Raw genomic sequence first — 22118 nt, 5'->3', positions numbered from 1 at the left:
AAAAAAAAAAGCTATCAAAAGTAAATATTTTGGGATGTTAAAATTCACAATAGTTGCATAATTGAAACCAATGAAATTATTATTGTACTCCTAAGTACTTTAGTAAATTCCTTTAATTGGCTCATTTACCTTTAAAAGATACTGCATTGTTTATTACCTAAGTCGGTACATATGTATATATCTAAAGAGTACGAAAGAGGGATAAATGTTAATTATAAGTAGCATTTTTATTCATACACTAAAACTAACTATAAAAATTGCTAAAATACTTGCAACTTGATGTGCAGTCTGTATTATGCCCTGTAGGAAAATGAGCATTCTCTTTTAATCACTATTAATATTTTATGGTATGCCAAAACCTAGTAACAACTAACATAATATAAATAAACAGTAGCACAGACATCTCTGGTTGTTTTGTTCTTCGTAAAGATACTGGGCACAAAAGACGACCTTTCAGAGTTCCTTGGGAAAGTAGATCTGAGCTGAGAGTTTTGGTTTTATTCCAACATAAACAAAACAGGGAATTTTGAAGAATTTCAGTTATGTTGAAAGTATTCTTACTTTCTGACCGCAATTGTTACAGAGTATGGACAAAGGATGCCATTTCATACCGGTGGGACATTCCTGCTTGTACCAGTTTGTGGTAAGCAAATTTATTCTGGCCAGAAAACGTCTCTTGGTGACAACTTCTATAAAATGTGGTTGTCGTTCTGCCAGATACCACAGCGCGAGTTCCATACAAATGGGCACGTATTCCTGGTTTTCTGTAAAACCAGCATATTTATGGGTATAGGATTTCATAGTATTGTTTTATATTGGTAGGAATCTTACAAACAAACAAAACCCCCTTTATACAGCCTAAATAAAAAAGGGTTTAAAAGTCAGATTCCACAAGACTCTCTTCCTCCCACGTGACTCTTTATCATGGTCTGATAACTTTAAATAACTAGTCATCTTTATGTGAAAGAACCTAAACGTGTATGTCTCTGTATGTATGTATGTAAGCTACAAACGCCAACAAACCTCCAGACTGGGAAACCAGGACCAAAAAAGCAAAGGAGGGATTGATGCAGCCGTAGACTTGTTGCACTGGAGAAACCTCTTCTGGAAATGAGAATGACTATGACCCACAGTTAAATTTGTTCTCTCACTTCCACAAAGTCATGTACAGTAGGAAAGAGAAAAGCTTTCAGCTTTGGGAGAATCTTTGGAAACGTGTAATCAGTTTGGGTTTATCCCCAGAAGCAGGGACTGGGGGGGTTTGGGGGAGTGTATTACTAGGGTATAAATACGTGAACTGTAATTTTGCCCTGGCTCTGTGTGGGGGCAGGTAGTAGGTAAAGCTCCGTGTGAGCCTTTTTGCTGCATTGCCTTTGTTTCCTCTCCGCAAGGTAACAGTGAATGATTCTGATGAGGAGTTTGGCTGTAACTTTTAACATTGGGTTGACAAGGCCAAGGCGCTTGCATATTTTTGTCATTGCTGCGTTCATAACAGCTTGTATTTGTCGCACCTCTCAGCAAGGTGATCTCCCCTGCGCCTTTGGCACAGAGGGCAATCTTGGAAATAAAGGTTTCCAATTCAGTACGGTACGCTGCATCAGGACTGTTGTGTTTGGTAGTTAACTCCTCCAGATTTACTCACCCAGCCGATCAGTGCTGGCGGATAATGAAGTGGATGATTTATGAATGCTAGGGGCATGGTTAGGATGAACCTGTTGACATCTAAAAGCAGAAATGAGTGCGCTGAGCCTTGGGAAACTATAAAAGCTTTTTACGCTAGTGAATGCTTACTGTGCATTAGGGAGCTGACCTTAGTGCCCCAGCGCATTTAATTTTCTTTTCTTCTAAATTTCCTGGAATAATTTTTTTAAAATTATTTTTTACTTCTCCACACTAAAACTATTAAAGCCTTCAGCTTTCTCACATAAAACTTGTAGTTCATTGATTTCTATGAGAGTCAGAAACTAATTTTCCTATATTAACACACAGGATTGTAAGCTGATTATCACAACATGCTCTAGCAAATACAGGACAACATATCTTCTGTTACTACTTAATGGTTTCTTCCATGAACTACTTCTATTATTGCTGAAACACAGCTTACCACGCTGTCTAACTTTCTGAAATGATAACTGTTGAATGATTCAATGATTCTGTGGGTTCTGATGGTGCTGTGGTCATGCGATCTATAGCGGTTTGGATGTGGGTTGTGATGAGAACCATGAAATGGGGTGTTCTGCCCTGCCTGCAAGAGGAAAGTCATGTCCTCAGAGCTCTGACTTTCAGTTACTGAAATTAAGTCACTGGAGCACACTTGTAGTGACATCTTGGCATAGCCTGCTTGTCAGCAGGAGATCTTGTGTTGTTCAGGGGGTTGTTTCACTCTGGAGACAAGCTATGGTTTGCCAGCTTACATCAAACGTGTGCGGACAAATGCAAATCTGCAGAAACAAGAAACACTGTGTTGCTAAAACTGTAAAGTACACCAGAACTAACATGGGCAAATGTGAGTTGTTTATGAAAAATGTGTTAGAAGTGCCATAGGGTAGAATTATCAGTTATAAAGATCTCACTCCCACAGCTTAGAATAGCTTAAAGGTGCTGGCAAATAAGATTCTGCACTGCTCTCCAGAGATCGTGTCTATTTTGTCTTAATTATTATAGCTCTGAATATTGTTAGTCTTTAATGCCATGTTGTGAAACCCATTATGTGCTCAGCTCTCCAACCATACAGCATGCAAGATATTTTTTTTTTTATTCCCTTAAAAACCAACATACTAATTTAATTGATTCCCCCCACTTCTTGAACTAGAATTTTGTGAGCAGTCACCATATAATTTACTTCACCTCCAAATACACCTCCATGTGTCAGTACATATATCCTCTTATGTCATGCTCTTTATTTCCTTCGAAGATGAACAACGCAATTCATTTTAATATTTCTGTAGGAGCGGTATGTTCACCTTACCTGTATCCATTTTCTTCCTGCCTCTCTGACCTATCTAATGACATGGTGTTCTTTACAAGATACAAAACTGTCTCATGTGAAATTGAGTTACTGGCTTGCTCCAGAATGTCTGAACAGCACAGTCTTTCATTATGCTCTGGATTGTTGAGGTACAGCGGTCACTCTCACTAGAGCTTCTTAACAGTATTTCTTTGCGTGGCTGGTTCTAGTCATTAGTCAGTTGAGATCAAGTCCTAGATCATGAACCTTTCTTTGGCATTGTTTTTTATTCCCCCCCCCACCCCCATTCTTTTCTTTTTTTTTTTTTTTTTTTTTTTGTGGTACACTCACTCTGTAGCAGTGAGACAAGAAGTAGAAGAAGTATTCCAGAACTGTAAGATGGAAAGGCATACCTTGAAGAGAAGTCCTAACTGTGGTGCATGTTGGGGTGTGTGAGCAGGTAGAGAACCTCCACTGGTTTAAGTAACTCCTTCGTGTGGGGCAGTGTATTCACAGTGTCCCTGCCATCTTCCAGCTCTGATGGACAGGGATGGCAGTGAGACTCGGAGCACTGACTGATCCGTTGACTCTGTCTGAACCCAACTGTGATGGCAAATGCTTAATATAAAATTAATCTTTCTCTGCTGCCATAGAGAAATAAAAAAAAAAAGAAATTAAAAAAAAAAAAAAGAGAAGAAGGATGACCATAACTTTCCTCTTGCAGGCAAGAGGTAAGCCTTCAGAAAACTTGGAGGAGTCAAAGGATTGATTTGTTGTGAAGGATAGTTAGAAGAGACAGCAAATCAATTTACTGAAGCAAGAAGTTTGTGGGAGGGTCTGCTAGGACTTGTGGTTAGGGAGGACTAGGTTAAATGGTGCCCCAAAGTCAAAGGATGTAGATAAAAGCAAACATTTGTGAAAGGAAAGGAAGGAATGTAGAATTAAATGCAGATCTCAAAGTAGCAAAGAACCTACTCTTGTGCTTGGGAATTTATGATAGAGGTAAATTGAAGAAGCCAATTGTTGGCAGAAAATTGCTTGAAGAAATGTTACAAACTAGAGACAGCTTCATAAGGACTGAGGAAAAAAAGAGAAAGGGGAAAAAAAATCAGATCCCAATATGTTTCTGGGAGAGGAATGTTACAATTCTTTAAAGTTAATCTGTTTCCTCACTCACAGGATTCAGGACAATGCAGGATTAGGTCTGTTGTCTTAAAGTTTATATTTGTCATAGATCTTAAACACAGAAAATAGTTTTGCATTTTTTATTTGATCTTCAGCTTTCCAGAAGTCTTCCTCCATCCCTGTTGATGTACCTTTTGTCTAACATCAGTCGTGTGACACATGCTCGTTTTGTTATGTATCAAAAGCCGTTGGTTTTGAAGGAACTCTTTTATGTCATTTTCTTTGTATGTCATTTACCACTTTTATTAATTATTTTAGCTGTGATTTTTATATTTGCAGTGGTTAAATTTTCTTAGTACAATCAGTGTATGTCTACAAAGGAGAACAAATGTCTTTTCATTCCCTGTTTCAAAGGGTTTATCTTTTGGGGCTTTTCAGTTAATATCTTAATCAGCAATGTCTCTTAGCACCTAGCGACTGAGCAGCAGTGACATTTTTGTTCTTCTCATTTTCATTTTTATTCCAACTCTTTATTTGCTGAAGAAACAGAATGGAATGATTGTTTTAGGATGTTGTCAGAATAGGTTCCTTGAGCTGGCCGATATATGTCTTGCCGAGTGTACTCGTGCCAGGTACGCTGCTGCATCAGAACCGAACATAGGCATTTTGAAGGACATGAAAAGTTTATGATGTTTGCTTTTTGAGTTCCACTTCACTAATATTGAACAGCAGTGTATGTGCTCAACTACGGAGAGAAGGAAAGGGAAGAGAAGCTGGTGCATTTGTACAGCCAGCCTATCTGTACTGCATGTGATTGCCTAGAAAATTCCATTTGGTTCAGTCAACAAGTTTTATGCGGCCTCGTCTTTCTTTCCAGCTGCTCCCTTTGAGATAAGTCTGAAATAGTAAAGAAAGGAAAAATATTATTTTTACCTCCGAATGCTGAGACTCTATACACGTATAGATAGATCATAACAGCTTTACATTCTTGTAATAATGGCATTTTATCTTCATTTATGTTACAACGGGACTGACAAGAACATTTAAAGAACATTGTGGGACAAAGTGATTTCCATTTTCTGACTTCAGAAAGAGATCATTTAAATAAATTTTCTTTGCTTTCTCTTGTTGATAAAGTTTCAATTCACACATAATATTAACCTATATTTGAATTTAGAAAAACAAATAAACTGTAAAAATAGAGAATACTGACCCAGGATCTTTTTTGTTAATTTATGGGGTTTTTCTTATAGTGAGCCATGGACCAATATTTCCCCTATTAAAGTTGTTTATGGTGAGTTCGGATCTTACGTTTCAATAATAGTTCATGGGGTGTAGGAACTGGAGTAATAAAGAACAGAATCTGAAACGGTCTAGGGGCCACTGGCATGGAAGTTGTGAGAGTGTTTCATATTCCTTAAGATTTTGCATTTACCAGTAGATTTAGTGCAATAATCCTGAGATAAATGAATGTGGGTTTTTTTATGGAATACATAAATCATAGGTATTAGAGAAGATCAGACAAGACTTGTAGAACCCTTTAGAAAATTATCGCAATCTGCATAAGTGAAATTATTCCCAGTCTATTGCATATGGACAGAATAATGCACTTTATAATAAATTAATGAAAGTGGCTGCTGTGTATGACTTCACTGCCATATATTATTTCACTGCAAGTATGCTTAATCAAAGACAAGTATCAATTCAGTGTCAATAGTTTTGGAATCCAGTGATGGCCATTTTCTGTGTTTTTGTCATTGCTTTTTCACATGCTCCAAATGTTTATTTGCAAATCACTTAACGCTAAGCGAGATATGCAAAGCCCTCAACTTCTGCAACAAACAGAATGATGCTTCAATGATTTTTGTTTTTTATCTCATTAACTATTTCTAAAAGTTCAAATTATTCCTGGAATACAACATCTGGAAGAATTAAAGCAATTCCCTCTAACAGGCAAACTGCCATTTTCTTTAACAAGTGTAAGAGCTCGGCGTATACAATAGTAGCCCCTTTGATACTGTTTTCCTTAATCCTCTAGGATATATTTTTCCTACAAAATAAACAAAAGAGGATGGTTTAAAGTAATCTCTGTTGGTTGTTTTGGTGTTTTTTGGGGTTTTTTTGATTTCTTATCTATGACCTTATCTACTTGAAATTAGAAGTTCCAGTTTTTGTACTTTTTTCTAATATGTAGAGTTTTGGTGGAAAAAATGGAGCTCTAGATGTTGCAAAGCTTCCTGTATTTCTTTGTAAGCTGTCTCGAACTGAAGTCTCTGCTGTCACATCTTCACTATTTTTGGTGTTCAAACTAGCTAGAATTAAACCAGACCAGGTATGTGTACACGTTATCATGTCTTGGATTCAGCATTAAAAATCCTTTGTAACATTTTTGCTGAAATTCCAAGAGTTTAATTTTCACCTGCTTAGGGCCAGAGCTTGTAACTGAGGTATCAGATCATCTAACTCATCCCCTCAGGTTTCATGTGCCCATATCTGTATGTAACGTACTGCTGGCAAGTCAGATGCAGAAAAAGAATTATTTGCAGCAATTTAGGAAAAAAGCTTCACTTGTACATTTCTTAATTAGAGTATCCTCAACAGTGTAACAGTCTGTTTTATAAAAAAGCATAACAAAAATCAAATACATTCTCAGGTAGGACATCTGAAATACTTGAATTCTGGAGTGGCTCTGGAAATGAGAGTGAGAGTGCATGTGTGTGACTACGCATCTGTTCAGAATTTGGAAAACACCTTTCGATTCTTATACATTGTGAATTCTACTTCCAAAGTTCTAGTGTATTTATGACAGTAGTTTTCTTCCCAGTCTTAACAAAGAGAGGGCATTTTGTCTTTCATCTTGGTATTAGGAATAAAAATTGTCTGCTGTTGCCTTAAAAATTACTGTATTTGTGACTCTGCTTTTTAGTTTGCCACTTCTAAAATGAGGAAAATGATGCTTCCAGAGGAGCGATGCTAGTATCAGTTCATTATTGTTTTTGTAAAACAGAAGGTCTGTGCTTGAAAAGTTTTCCACTGTAGGTATTATTAGTGGAAGCGGACCTGCATAAACTAATTTAATCATATATTTATGGAAGATGTGATTTTAGATACTATGTTCTGGGTTTTATTTTTCTCTTTCCCCCGCCCTGCCCCAGGGGGGAAAAACAATCTCTTATTCAATAATTTATGAATAACAGCAAATAAAATAGAAAACATGGAAAGTGTCAGGAAACGTATTTGAGAAAGTATGTCCGGTTTGAAATAAGTTTTAAAATGGAAGGTAAGAACACAGTTGGACTTAGGTACAATACGGTTGATAAATCAGTTTCTGACTGTCTTCCATCTTAAATGAAGACACCTCACAGGATTAAGTTTAGACATCCTTAACGCCACTGTAACACCCGCTTATCAACGTTCTTCAGTACTTTTGAAATACTCCTCCTGCCTTGAACATTATTTAAAAGACTGGGATCTGCCCTGATCTTGAGTTCTTAATTCTCAGCTTGTTTATAAAACCTATGGAGAGCATGGGGTTTATTTCTTCTTGTGTTCATTATTTTGCCTTCTAAACTTTATCTAACTGTCTTCAGTGACAATGGCAATAAAAGTGTGCATTAACGCAGGCTTCAGCGCAGGCTGTGTGACCCTGGGGGTCGCTGATCGGCACCCATCCCACCACTGCCCTGTTGTGGCCATGCTTGGCGCTGGGTACAACAGGAGTAGGCAGACTCTGCCTCTGCTGCCTCCCTGTACTCTGAGCATATTTCTGATCAGAGTAGGGATAACAGATGCACCAGAGGTAATACTTGTATTAAGTACTTAAGTTTTAAAGCCGCCCCAATATCTGGGCCAAGGAATCTTGTAATGATGTCTAGACAATAATGAGAGCACATCTATGTTATGATAACTTCCCTGAGTTTCCTGGGTGTGCCCTTTAGTTGTACCTATGTATAAAAACCCAAAGAGAAGTGATTTCATAACGTTATTGTTTATTACATTTAGCTGAAAAAATGTTAGAATTTTATAATTCATCCTGGAATAGAGTTACTGTTCCCTATTAGCACAGCAAAATGTATGCTATTGAGGCAGAATTTTTTCCTGCAACTTTAGACAGGATTCCTGACGTGGAGTGAAGATATGGCAAATGTGGTGGGACTTTGTGGACATCTGTGGATAGCAGTTTTCCCACTGGAAATAGTAAAAAAGTATTTTCATATTTGCTTTTCTTGATGGAAAGCTGTTGTGCATGATTGTCCAAGGAAAGGGAGGAAACTGCAGGGGAGCAGATGGGCACCAGTGTCTTTTGGTTAATGAGATTGCAATACAACTTGAAATGGATTTTATTACAGTAATATTCAGAGTCTATCCTGACCACAGGTAAAGTAACATGTGATGGGGGAACGTGATTACATATGTCTGTGCTTATGAAAAGACTCATATATTTTTCACAAGTTGTGCTGATACAGCCCACAGACATTCTTGGCTTAAGCAGGCGCTGGATCTCCCTTGCACTTAGAGCGCCTGCCTTAGAGTAGGTGGAGCTACTCTTACCTGTACATACCCTTGGTGACTCCTACGTGTGTTTCTTCATTCCTCCCTATTTTACAAGTTACACTGTTTGTATTCAATCTGAATTCTGTGCCATAGGTTAGGATACAGGCTGAATAATTTACTCAAGGCTTGATAAGAAAAAACCAAAGTTATTTCCAAACGTACTTCTTTATCTCCTGAAAGATTATTTATGGTACAAGTGCCTGTTCTGGACATACTCTTGCAACCTGAAGAACAATCTGACTTTTTATTTTACTTCATCTATTAAGAACTACAATATGCACTAGAAAAATCAAACATACTTTATAAGACAAATAGTCACAGCTGGGGATAAGGAATGTAAATAGGATGACATCAAATGAAAAAAGCTCATGATCGAACACGGCTTCTATAGATCATGTTGTCTCTAATGTCAGGAGAATTGCAGATTAGTCTTGCTGCTCTTTATGAGTAAGCCTATTTATCAACTTTCTGGAAAAATCTAATTTAAGGTGGCACATTTTCCTTAGTTCTGCCAGACTTCAAAGCTTGAAGTGTAAGGGTTTGTCAGCCATTCTCTCCTGGCTGTAACAGCATGTGAGATTCCCATTCAGGCCTTTCTCCACCAGCCGGGTCTGGGCTACTCCTGGCTGACTCCGATAATGTAATTTTAGTTTGCTTGATTAGTAAAGTAGAAAAAACTGGGGAGCCTTAGCTTTTAACACCTTTATCCAATTCAGACTTAATGTTCAGAGAGAAAGAGCAATTTAAATTGCAAATGTTCGTTATAAGAAGCTGGGCTTCCATAAAGTGTAAGTTAGTCACACCATAGAGAAAGATGACAAGCCCTAGAAAAAAACAAAACACACCATTTGGACAAAGGTGGATACTGGCAGAGGCTGTGCTATTTTTCCTGAATAACCTACAGAAAGAGAAACTATTTTTATGAAAGGATATAACAAGAAATGTGAATTTTGACAACTCTGGAGAAAATATGCAGGAATATAAAAATTTGTAGTTTTGCTACCATGTACTACATTTTTAACATGATGCTTTATGTCTGAGTCACAAAACGGATTTGTGTACATTTATATTCATTCTTTAAAAGCTAAGTAGAGCTCAGGCAACTAAAACAAGCTGTTTGATATTATGTTCTCTTTTTTTTTTTTTTACCCTTTCACTTGATGTAAGAATACCTTAGCATATAATGTCACATTAGTTTTATATATGTAAATACTTTCAAGTCAGAACATGTAGTGTGAGCATATTTTATCAGCTATTACCACTAAGATTTTTACATATACGATCTAAAAAAAAGTTCTGTGTTTATCAAAATTTAAAGTAATATTGCTCCTTTGGGATTATCTGAATTTGTGGGAACACTGCTGTTCTTAGAAGTAACTTAACTATGCACTGATTAAGAAATTTTAATTATTTCTGAAATTTGGGAAATGTGTTTAAGTATGTTAGCAATGGTGTAAGATAAAACACAAGTGAAACACAGTATATGATTGTTACCTAAATGTAATAAAGTCAGCTGAACGACAAAGTCTAAAGAAGCATATTCTGATGGATAGGCATTTTCTTAGGCATTCCAAAATGCTGATGTTCTTACAGAGAGCTTTAGGATAAATCCTTATAATTCCTGTGCATGACATTTTGAAAAGACCAGAGCTGTGAATATCACACCTGATTGCTTTTAACTCAAAAGCTTTCATGTGCAGGAAATAATGTTTCAATTAAAAAGAGAGAGAAGGGGGGGTCATTTGACATGACTACATTGCATTCAAAATCATGTACAGAAAATGAAAATTAGAGCAAATTCAATAGGCTGCTGACTCAAAGCTGAACAGACTTAAATGTTTGTATCACTTGTTCAAAAGGTTAGGCCCCAATTTCAGTATCAAATGCCTGTATCAAATCTCAGAACTTGGTGGTCTCAATCTCTTGATTTTTGAAATTTTGCTCTCGCTAGTTAGCAAGCGCTGGGTTTTATTGTCCATTGTTCCCACTTCCACTTTGTCATCTTTCAGTGTCTGAAATCTATAAATTCCATCTACTGTAATTTTAAATGTGAAGACACTGTGTAAGGCTACAAATCCTGACAGCAGGTGGGAAGAATTTCTACCACTTAGTATACTGACTTTGCTTTGTGCTTTTTCCATGTGGAATGTATTTGATTTACAATTAAAAGTATATAAATGCACTTGGAAGATTAGCGAGCATTTTAATAGCACATACAGTATCTGACACTTCACTGAGGATTCAGAGGAAATCCTTTCTCCTTGCATAAAACCGATAGGATGCATTTACCCTAAAATTGCCCTTGAAATAGATACTTTGTCTAGTAATGTAATTTCTTCCAAATGACATCTCCTTTCCTGTGAGATGTTTGATCATTGAATCCTGAAATGCAGGTTTGGGGTCTGCTTATGGTTCGGTTTCTTTACAGAACCACTAAGAAAAAGAACTTGCCATGTGAAGATTCACCATGTATGTATGGATTTGCTAGCTGTATAAAAAGCATTGTTCTTCTGTGGATGACCTCCTTGCACAGAATGATAGTTTTATCCTTCTCTACATCATTATGTTTGCTGTACAAAAATCCTGCTGTGCTACATCATAATAACATGTAATCTTCTTGCTCAGTTTAGCTGAGATTTAAGGAGCCGCTGTTCATGGAAGCAGTTCTCTAAAGTCTGATCTATAATTTACCAGAATCAACCAGGCAAAAGAGCAAGAGGCTTTATAAGAGGGATACAGCCCTTAAAACTCTTAAATGAAGATTAGTTTAAAGTTTTACAATCCGGTACAGAACCATCTGGCAAATCTCATGTCAGGCTTTGTTAAACCTCTGAGCTTTCCTAGTACGCTGCAGTCATTCAACCCCCACCCCACACCCTGCCTTTATCTTCCATTCCCCTGCCTCCTGCCAGGCACCCACTTTACTCAAAGATATGTTGGAACAAAAGAGGGAAATAAGTCAGCAAAGGGCTGGTTTTTCTACAAGAATAGTATAACAGCTGTAAATGATGGAGGCTGTGGGTGTGCAGCACCTCTGGAAATCTTGCCCTTGTAATTGCTGTCTGGCTGTATATGCACTAGGTGATTTATTGCATCTTTGAAGAGGTAATTGCAAGATAAAAGCTGCCTGTTGGCAGAACCATTAGAGACTTGCTGGGTTAAATTGTGGCTTTTGAGGCCAGGGAATCACTGGGAGGATGTATAGCAACATCACAAGGCATTTTGATACTTTCAGAAATGGAGCCACAGTTGTTAACAGCCAAACCAGCGTAGATGCTGTGTCAGCGGTGATTCCATTGGTGTTTGGTGTGGAAATCCGATTGTTCCCATCATTCCTAAATCAGCACTCTAGACTATGGGTTCCTCGCCAATACCTCCACAAAGGTGTTTTTATCTGTGAGTTCTGAATGGTCTGCTTGTTCTTTGGCAAAAGGCAGGCCTAATGTTTTTCTCAAACACAAAGCAAAACCCCTCCCATATGAATCATTACTAATACCTGGATTTTAGCTGTCCTATGGCTTGCCCATCTACTTCTGTCATACAGATTTATTTTCATATTTATATAAAGCTTGGAAACATGGAACAACATAATTTGTTTTAGCAATCTGTTACATAAAATTATACTTTCTTCACATAAATTAACGCTTCTGTTCACCTTTCACATGAAGGGTCTTTGGAGGCTGAAGGAGGACTGCAGGAATCCCATTACCTGAAATCAACTTAGAGGCAAGAAGGAGGCATTGTTAATGGAGATAATCTCCTTCTCAGGCTTACAGCGCTTCTCTGGCTCAGTGTGCTAATAAAGATGTTCTGCCTGGAGAGTGAAATTAGAATACATGATGACCTGATTATAATATGGGACAGAAAAATAGTAAAGTCTGCAGTTCCTGTCTAAAAATGTAACTTTTGGCCATATACTTCAAACATAACCAGAAAAGACAAAACCTGCCCCAAATAAACATGTGCAATCCCAACCAGACTTCGATAATGTAACATAGCATATGCTACTTACAAAATGTCCTTTGCTGTTTGCTTCCTAAAACTCACTTCAAGCCATACAGGATTTCAGCTTGAAAGACAATTTCATAAAGCACTCTTTTTTTTTTTTTTTTTTTTTCTTTCCTGTAAAGTGCAGGAGTGGAACACTTTGAGTCAGACAATCTTAATGCTGCCGTAGCAATTTTGTAAGGCACCAGAGAAAAATGCATCATATTATCTTTGAATTTCAGTCTGCTTTTGCTTCTCACAGCAATCAATAACCATTAGAATTATTGGTGGTAGTATCTATCTAGATGATTTTAGGGTTTTTCCAGAAATCAAAATACATAAACCAAAATTGTCATGTTGTATTTTTTTCTTTTCTTTTTAACTCTAATAAAGCCAAATTTGTTTTGAAAAAAAGCAAAAAAACCCAACCCTGTCAATAGGGAAGCAGGATGAAAAGGAGATGCCTCCAAGCTGAACAGATCCCATAGTTAGTGTTGGAATAAAAAGTTTGAGGGCCAGGACAAATTCTCTTTGCAGCCTGGAAAGGAGATAGTCATTGAAAAATTAGTCATATCCATGGGTCAAGTTAGTAGACGTTTTTATGATTATTTTAAAAGCCTGGCTCACAAAGCTGAGGCCAGCTAATTGAACATAATTTAACTTCTTTCCAGCAAAAAGGGAAGGACATTCTCACAATTTGGGAATATGTATTTTGTATTGGAGGCAGCTGAGGAGTCCTGGCTGTAGGAAGTGAAGGGGTGCAGCAGGCACTGCGGCCGGGAGTGCAGCCGGGGCTGCGCTGGGCAGAGGAGCTGGCCTGTGGAGCAGGGTGCTCCTCCTGTGTTGGGCTGGATGTGGCAGCTTCCTCTGGGTGCTGCTTCTGGAATGACGCAGTCTGGAGGGGGAGAGGCGAAAGGGAGAGCTCAGCAAGTGGCTGTCAGACAGCATCACTGGGAATGGGCGTCCTTCTTCTGCATCCCTGCATCCCACCTTCCTGACCTTAGCTCTTGTAGTGGGCTGGCAGGGCAGGATCCTAGACAGAGCAGGCCAGACTGATACCTTAGGGCAGAGAGAGAATGGGCTGAGTCTGCTGGAGAAAACAGGCTGTGCAAATTAGCAGTCTCTTGTTATGGATCAGCCTAACCTGTATGGACACTGGGGTCCAAGTAGCATAGAGGTAGATGCCATCAGAAGGAAGATCTCCTTCTGTGCATGAGCTGTTGCTGTAAGATTAGTTTGAACTGTCTCAGGTACAGAACAGATTTCCCCCTCATATTTCAGAGTGGAAACCACCATTGTGGCATCTTAAAGATAAAAATGAAGTCTGACTTAAAATGATGACTTTCATAACCTTTAAAATCTATTTTACAATTTATTTTCTCTGGTAGATTTTGGAAGCCTGGATATTACCTGTCAAGCTGTCATAAGTAATTATATGTTTGTTAACTTATTGCTCCTAATAAACAACAGGAAATATTCATGATGAATTTCATTTTTCCCTAAAAAAAAGATTTAATAACTACTTTGATTAAATATTAAAGCTTTCTTTTGCTGTTACAACTAGACAGAAGATTCCAAATATCAGCAAAATATATTGTGCACAACCTTTTTACTACCGGGCTATTATGCTGGACTTTATCGATTGCTAACATAATTGATCAGGGTAATTTCTAGGTGGTCAGGTGGAAGACTGATGTGACTGGCTGTATGATGACTCAGCAAACGAAAACTTCTTTTATATTGTTTCACTGAAAATACCTGAAAATTGGAGTTTCTGTGGGCAGACAGGATTGCCTGGCCTTGGGGATCAGTTGACAGGAGTCATGTGTTTCCCACTGGGCAAAGGGATTACTGAGATAAAGGAAACTTTTACAGCCAGCAAGACCTTATGTGGTTTCCTGGGCTTTTTTGCCTTCTCCAGTGCCCATAGCAGGGCAGCGATATGGGGTGTCAGGTAATGATGGAAAGCAAAATGAGTCCCTCAACTCCAGGGGGAGGATCCCAGAAGGTGTTGGATGAATGGTAGGAACTGAATCAGTTGTCTGGATACGCCCCATGCTTGTGAAACGGTAGTTGGCTGTAACAGAAGTGACAGGTGGTTCATCAACCATGAAAAGAACCTAATTTATTCCCGAAGTCAAGCCTGCCTGCTAGAGAAATTGTAATCTGTACGTGTACAAGAGCTAAGGGAGCTTTAATGGCACTGCTGAAACCATAATGTAATATCCAGGTTGAAATCATTCCATCTTTATCTCATTATGAGTACAATTTTCTTCTACGTGTGAAACTTAAGTGTCAAATTGAGGAAGTAGAGAGAACATAAAGAAAAGACTGTGGGCATATTCTATTGTTTCTTTAGAGGAATTGTAGAAGCTGCAGAAGGCTGAAGGAAGATGCCCCAAGCAAAGTGGGGGGGGATAAAGGCTTCCAAAAACTTCCCAGTTTTAGTACGAGCTTCTTTATCTGTGCTGGAAGAAAGAAGCTCCCGGGAGGGTTGTCTATCATTACCACATTCTTCTTTTTCAAAAAACAGAAAAGAGAACTTGTGAATAAGCGCTGCTTATGTGATCTATTAAGAAGATGTATATATCTCAGCCCGCAGTGAGTGGGGAGCTTGTATACTTGTATACTCGAAGCACAGTAGTAGCAGGTAGTTCAGAACAGGGATTCACACGCTTTGAATTTTGCCACGTGCTGAGTTGGAAGCTGCAGCAGATGCGCTGCTAGTTAGCGGTACAAGTGCTGATTCATAGTAAACTCTCACGTGTAGTCACAGCTGGCATATAAGTTCTTTTCTGTCATTTTTTTTTCTACGCTGAAAAGTGGCAATGTAAATACGCTTCAGGTTCTCTGTGGCAAACCAGATCTGTGCTATGTGTTAGGGCCTTTAATTTGTAGAGCTCGGTTCCTTTAGTTATAGTTTACAACAGCGTTGTCAAAACAGAATGAGAGCTAGAAAGATGTGCCCTGTGTGGAAAGCCTGGAGCGGGTGAAAGCAGTTAGTACTTGGTTTTTTTCTTTCTTCCATATGCTGCTCGTTGTTGGAAGGGTCAAAGGGTCTCTTTGGGTGCTGGGTAGTGGAAACAGTAGGAAGTAAATGAAGAGCACAAGGTGCTAGTCCATAAGAAATTCAGCATTAAGAGAGGTGTTTGAGTTTTCATTCAGTCATACCGAAGATTTAGAGCATGGGTTTCAAGTGTTACTCAAATGTTTTGAGCGCTGTCTCACCTAAACGTGCGTTTGCATCCCTTTTCTTCCTGTAGTCATATGCTTGTTTTTTCCTTTTTCGTTCTGCTCTAACACAGAACTGACTGGACAAATGTTGTATTGAAAAACTATTTCTCAAGAAATAGTGTGATTTTTTTTTTAACGTCAGTTCATGGCAGGTTATCCCATATGGAATTATTATGGTATCTTGGCACCACAATTGATATGTTTAAAAACTTTCATTATGTGTTTGGGTCCCTTTGATGCTTGATTATTACATTTAAAGAAAGATTATAAGGTAGAATGCATTTGCTTTTGAACACATGAAAAGCACAACCTTCCCTTTCCAGATGCATTCATTTAAACTCTGTTTAGCATTCACTAAATCTGTGGTTATTTCTTTTTTCTCTTGAAATGCACTTATTGTTCTATTTCAAGACTGAATCGTGTTCCGTTGCTACCCCAAAATATAACATAATAAGAATGGTAAAAATGATTGCCTGTAATCTATTATTACAGGCAATCCAACCTGCCAAAACAAAATTGCTATTTAATAAGGTAGTTTTTTTGAAAGAAGCCCTTTGAATACCCCATGCTAACTGAAGTTACCCACAAATCCTGTATTTTAAAAAAAAAAAAAAAAGTTTCCTTTTAAGTGACCATATTTTACTATATATGACAGAAAATCCAATGGCGTATCTCTCCCTCTCTGTCAATCCTTGCAGTCTCCATGGGCATTCAGATGACTCTGATGTGAGACCTGGATAAGATGCTATTTATATTACGTATTGTCAAAGGCCTCATCCAAAGGGTAGTACATTAGAGATGTTGTATTTCAGGAGGAGGAAAATCCTGGCACTACTTAAAGAGTGTATTTCAGCAGAGGACCTTTTTTGTGAATGTCATTGTTCCCATTTTATGACAGAAAGAATTTAGGGAAAAAGAAAATATAAGAGACTTATTGGTATTTTTGCAGCAATGTGTAAAGTTCCTTCCCTGGGAAATTCATATGGAGAAAATTAAGAGGAGCCAGCATCCTATTCAATCTCAGTCCCAGTGCTCAAAAATCTTATGTATTTATTATTGAAGCAGAGCCATTACAGACTTTAACAAGTATTTGCAGGATGCTTTCATAATATTTAAAAAAAAAAAAAAAGGAAGTGTGAAGGGTCAGCAAGTCTAATTCTATGAAGACTACTTCAGTCTGTTTGATTGTTCCGTCTTTTGATTTGGGGTAGTTGATTTTGAAATATTCCAAGGTAGTGAAAAGTCAGAGGCAAGAAGCCGTTGGCTGCTCAGTCTTCCGGCTCTGGCTCCAGCAAGCACTAAGGAAAAGCAAGGGCTGTCACCTGAAAACATGGCTCCCCTTCTCAAATAATGCAGACTTTAACAAAGTTTTCCATAATATTTCTTCTGATTCACCTATTTAAATTAGTTCCGCTGCATTCTGTGCCCCTTTTCGGACTGTCTATTGAACATAGCACAGCCTGGGGAGGAGACAGAAGAGAAACCACAGTCAAGTTGTCTCTGAAATTCTGCCACCGAACCATATCCTGTTGGCAAATCATTTCATATTTTTGTCTGAAGTTTTCATCTGTATACACAGATGAAGGTGTGTACCCCCACACCTTGGAAGTTAAAACAACTCTATAAAAAATAAGTTACTTCGCTGCAAAAATATCAGACCTACAGTCTACTCCAAATGCATGCAGTCGTGATACATTGCCATTATTTTGTATGAATTTTGTACCTGACTGTTTTATTCCCTCAAGGGAAATTAATGCTGAATGCTGGTAGAGTGGTTGAATATATAACTGATGCATGCTTTTCTCTCTTAACAGCACACAAAAGAAATGGGAAGGCCACAAACTCCTTTGAAAGAGACAACCTTGGAGCCTTGGACTCAGCCACAGGTAGGCTGGAACAACTTTTCTGATAATGTGTTTTCTTTAATGGTGGTTTCTAGAAGCCTTAATAGAATTCATCTGGGGCTCTAAAGAAAAGCTGCAACAGGTAGCTCTGTGCTTTTTGGCACTGTATGTCAAAATGATTTGTGTTTGGCCGCCCAAACCATTGGTAGTCTCAGCTTTTTTCTAAGGGAGAAATGCCAGGATTATCTGGCCTTCAGTTTGTGCTCCTTATGTGCTTAAAAAACTTTGCAGAACTTCACAAAATTGCTTTCTGAATGATGGGTCAATAAGCTGTGAGTGTCTCTTGGTGTAGAAATGAAGTTTGTGGAAGTTTGTTATTTTGAAAGGAGGGTTTGCAAGATCAACCTTTTATGTCATAAGGATTTAGCAAAAAATGAAACAACACTTAATCGTGCAAAAAGAGATAAAGAAATGGGGAGATTACTATGCAACACTTACCTTCCTTAACACAAAATGTTTTGGATGCTTTGACCTTGCAGTTGTGTACTTTCTCGAGTAAATCTGTTGTTATAAATTTCTTTCATGCGGGAATTCAGAGTTATTTTTGCTATATATTCCCTGTGTATCAGTGTACTGTACTGCACATTGCAATATGTGGCTTCGGAGGTGATGGGAAGGAAGGGAAGAGCCAGTTCATAGTGTACGTGAAACTGGCTGTTGCTGTTCCAGGGACAAAGACTAGGGCTGTAAGAGAGAATTCCCTGTAGCACGATGGAGATGAAGTAGGGAGCTGAGAAGACCAGCCTGGAGAACGGGGCTGTTTCTGCAAATTCCCAGGAGGTAGCTGCTGCTTTTTATGGATGAGGGGGCACTTTTCCTTTAGCAGCTGCCACATCTGTAATTCATATGGCACAGTGCCTCTACCTGACAGAATCACCTACCTCTGCTTTGCAGGGTTCACCTGTGGCTAAAGCCAGCAGTGAATCTATAGCTTCAATGCCCAAGCCGAGAGTTTGCTGGCAAAGATTGAGAGAACCAGGCAGAGGTAGCGACCCCTGATCCATAATTACAGTGCGACTGTAGTCTAAGTAGGCTCTGCTTCCTATTTTCGGGCTGTAAGCACTCTGCCCAAACAAATGTTCTCCTGTTTACTCTAGTTTTACAAACTACATATATGAAATCCTAGAACTTGGGCTTGTGCTAGCATGTTTACTCCAAGAGCATGTGGCAAACACAACCTGAGAATTTAGAAGTAGAAATGAAAAAACCCTCACATCTCTGTTACTGCTACCTTTGTTCATGTTTGAGTATGTTTTGTTTTTTTTTTTTTTAATTAGTTGCAGTGCTAACTGTGCTGGCTTTCACGGTACAATCTATACAGCTGATTAAAATATAGTAGCTCTTAAATGGTAAATTCTTCACTGTAGTCACAGATATGTGGCATTTCTGTATACAGACAGATATGTGTAAACATGTAAGCCTGGTATGGTAGGGAAACCCCTCAACTGTTACACTCCAAGACACAGGATCTTCTCTCGTTCCTAGAGAACGGGCTCCAGGGTATAGCGTGTGCCCTGACTGTTTCCAGCTCCGGCACAGCCAGACCTCCACACGCCTCTCTCCAGGCAGCTGCTCATCCCAACGGTTAAGTGTGCATTGATCTGTGTCTGCAATCAATAATGTTTATGTGCAGGACCACAGGAGCTTGTTATGGTCCATAGTTACTAATAGACAGTAACTCCTCGTGTGGAGGAACAAAACTGCTGAGGAAAGTGTTTTGTTACTGCTAAACAGCTAATGAATCATTAAGGGAGGGCTGACAGGCTCGTGTTCCCTTGCCTACAGCATGTGTGGCAGGGCAGGCAGGACAAGGGTTTGGAGTTAGGGCTGGGCTTCGGTTTCTTGGCACGGAAGAGAGAATTGTGGCTTCTGAGTTGTGAGAGGAGGGGCCAAAGCAGCTTGGTGCTGTGATTGTTGTGTAGAGGGGCTCTGGTGTGTGAACGTGGGTGACAGAGGTGAGCTTTTGCAAGAGGTGGTTTGTGTGGCTGCTGCCAGCAGTGTTGTCAAACAAACATTCTGTTGGACTGTCCCAGTGATGAGGAGAATCAGTGGCTCTTCCTGAGTATACAGACCATCACCGTGTCATCTTGATTGCTTCTGAAAGCTGCGTTCGCGACTGCTTTATTAACTACATGGATTAAAATGTATGAAACGTTTTTGTCATTCTATTCATTTTTGGAAAAAAAACCAACCCTGCTTTTAAAAAAACTAACACCAATATGTTTTTGTTTTTTTTTATTTTGTGGAGAGAAGAAATGTAATCAACAAAATAAAAAAAACCCAAAAACTACTGGAACCATTATTGTAGCAGAAAATTAAATTAGTTGTTAATTCTTTCATGGATGTAATTCTGGCCCCTCCAAATCCCTCCTTAGATATTTTGTATAAAGTGAGTAAAAATTCATGGCATGGATAAAAGCTTTGTCTATTTTATGAGCAACAGGCAAATGATCCAAATGGTGCTCATAAAGCAAATGGTTCCCAACTCTAAAAGGAGGAGGAATATATTTAAAAGCTGCTAGAATGAACCACGAGTAAAGCCAGCTCCTATTTCCAAGGTGTTGTTTACATGAAAGTTTTTTGAGCTGTTCCCCTCCCTGCCCAAAGGGAGAGACTCACTACTTTTGTCTACTCAATAATAACAATAGAAAATCATTAAATTTTTGGGGCTGCTTACTGCCATTGAGTGTTGAGAGCCACTGTGGGATGTGTTTTACCAACGGAGAAGGTGAATGGCAGAGCTGAGAGCAGAGTTCCAGCGTGCAGGGCCAGGTGGGCATGGGAGCAGAGAAGCCCACATCTGGCCTGGCTGTCGCGAGGTGAGCAGCTGGTACCTATTAGCGGCCACGCAGTTCCACACGGAGGTTATTGTCTGGGGAAACAACAAACGGTGCTTTTTGTGCAGAGGGAGAGAAGGCTCTATGTCACCTGTGCTGTCCTAGCTCTCATTTGCCTAATTTGTTCAAGGTTTTGTCTTAGAAGCAGCCAGGTAGCTGAAAATTTTGAAACTGAACTGTTCAATTAGACAAAAAATGAAGAACTGTAGTGCTTTGTCAGGCTCATTTCTTACTCTGTGGTGGGGTTTTGTTCTTGGCATTATGATTTTATTTTTTGGGTTTTTTGGCTGTGATTTAATAAGTTCGTAGAGCAATATGACATTGACAACATGGGAATTCTTTTTCATGGCCATGCCTTTTAACTTGCAGTTTTCTATATCTTTTTCTGTGAACTCAGTGAATGGTAACTGATGTTACTGCCTGGAAAATAAAGTATGAGAGACTTATTCCGATAAATTCAGGACAAGACCTTTGCAGATAAGGAACGTGTGCGGTAGTAGCTGCCCAAACAGACTTGTCATTGGTTTACAAGTTTTATTTAAATGCCAAATACCACGTATTCCTATGGTTATGTTTTTTGCTGCTTTGCCTGATTAAACATTTAGCTGATAAACCCTGTCAAGGCTGTTCAAAGCTACTGCAGTTAAGATTACGTATTTATAGCCTCTATTGTTATGGTCAGTTAAAACCAGGATAATTTAAAATCAAACTAAACTGTGATTGCTTAAATTTTTTAAGTTGCTGACACTATTTTAAGATCTGAATTTTGTGTGGTAACGGCATGAAATAATATTGATCATGATGATTCTGATTCAGAAAGAAATTGCTTTATTCTTCCAAAATACTAGGAGGAAAAATCTAGAAAGAGAGAATAAGGTTTTACCAAGCTAAGGAAAAGAACAATGATTAAAGTTATATAGCTTAAAACTGCAGTAGTGGCAAATAACGAGGTCAAATAGCATGGCAGATACAGCAAAAATCCCAGTCTTCAATTGCAGAGTATTTCTGATTTAAAACTTTATTTGTTTTTTGTGACTCTTACGTCACTATCTATTCTATACCTATCTGAAATACTGCAATATAAGTGACTCCTAGAGGTGTTCGACAGGGTAAGATGTGAGGTGGTGTTATTAGTGCTGTAGCTTTTATTTGTTTATTAATTGTAATAGCTCCATGTGCTCTCACTCACTTAAGATAATGACTAAAAAGCCCAGGTACAGTTGCATTAATTTTCCTGGCCCAAAAGTAGCATAATTATTTTAATGAACACATTAATTTATCCCCTTTCCTTGTGCTCTTCCTCCTGCACAGTCCGCATTGTCACTGGAAACCCAGACAATGGTGACCCTGAAGGTTTATAGCTCTCCTCAAAGCTCTCTGTGAGGGTTAAATATCCAAGGACAGAGAATTGCCAGGCTCAGGTAGTGCACATCCACGTGTGTCTTACAAATAAACACCATCTCACACTGACATGGCTGTATTACCTCCTGGTGTGACGGTGGTGCACTGCCACAGCGATGAGCAGCAAGA

At 38.7% G+C, this 22118-nt stretch overlaps 1 protein-coding gene across 5 annotated transcripts in view; it reads left to right on the top strand.

The window, feature by feature from the left end:
* The window catches only part of PCDH11X (protocadherin 11 X-linked), a 520173-nt gene that overhangs the window by 239609 nt on the left and 258446 nt on the right, over positions 1-22118 (top strand). For all 5 annotated transcript variants that reach the window (XM_074602025.1, XM_074602026.1, XM_074602024.1 and 2 more), the window contains one exon: positions 17662-17733. In XM_074602025.1, the coding sequence (XP_074458126.1) occupies positions 17662-17733 (72 nt within the window). The remainder of the gene's footprint in view (positions 1-17661; positions 17734-22118) is intronic.

The sequence above is a fragment of the Larus michahellis genome, chromosome 9 (assembly GCF_964199755.1).
Source record: "Larus michahellis chromosome 9, bLarMic1.1, whole genome shotgun sequence".
Lineage (NCBI taxonomy): Eukaryota > Metazoa > Chordata > Aves > Charadriiformes > Laridae > Larus > Larus michahellis.
The sequence above is the reverse complement of the archived record's forward strand: the minus strand, read 5'-3'. Positions and strand labels throughout refer to the sequence as shown.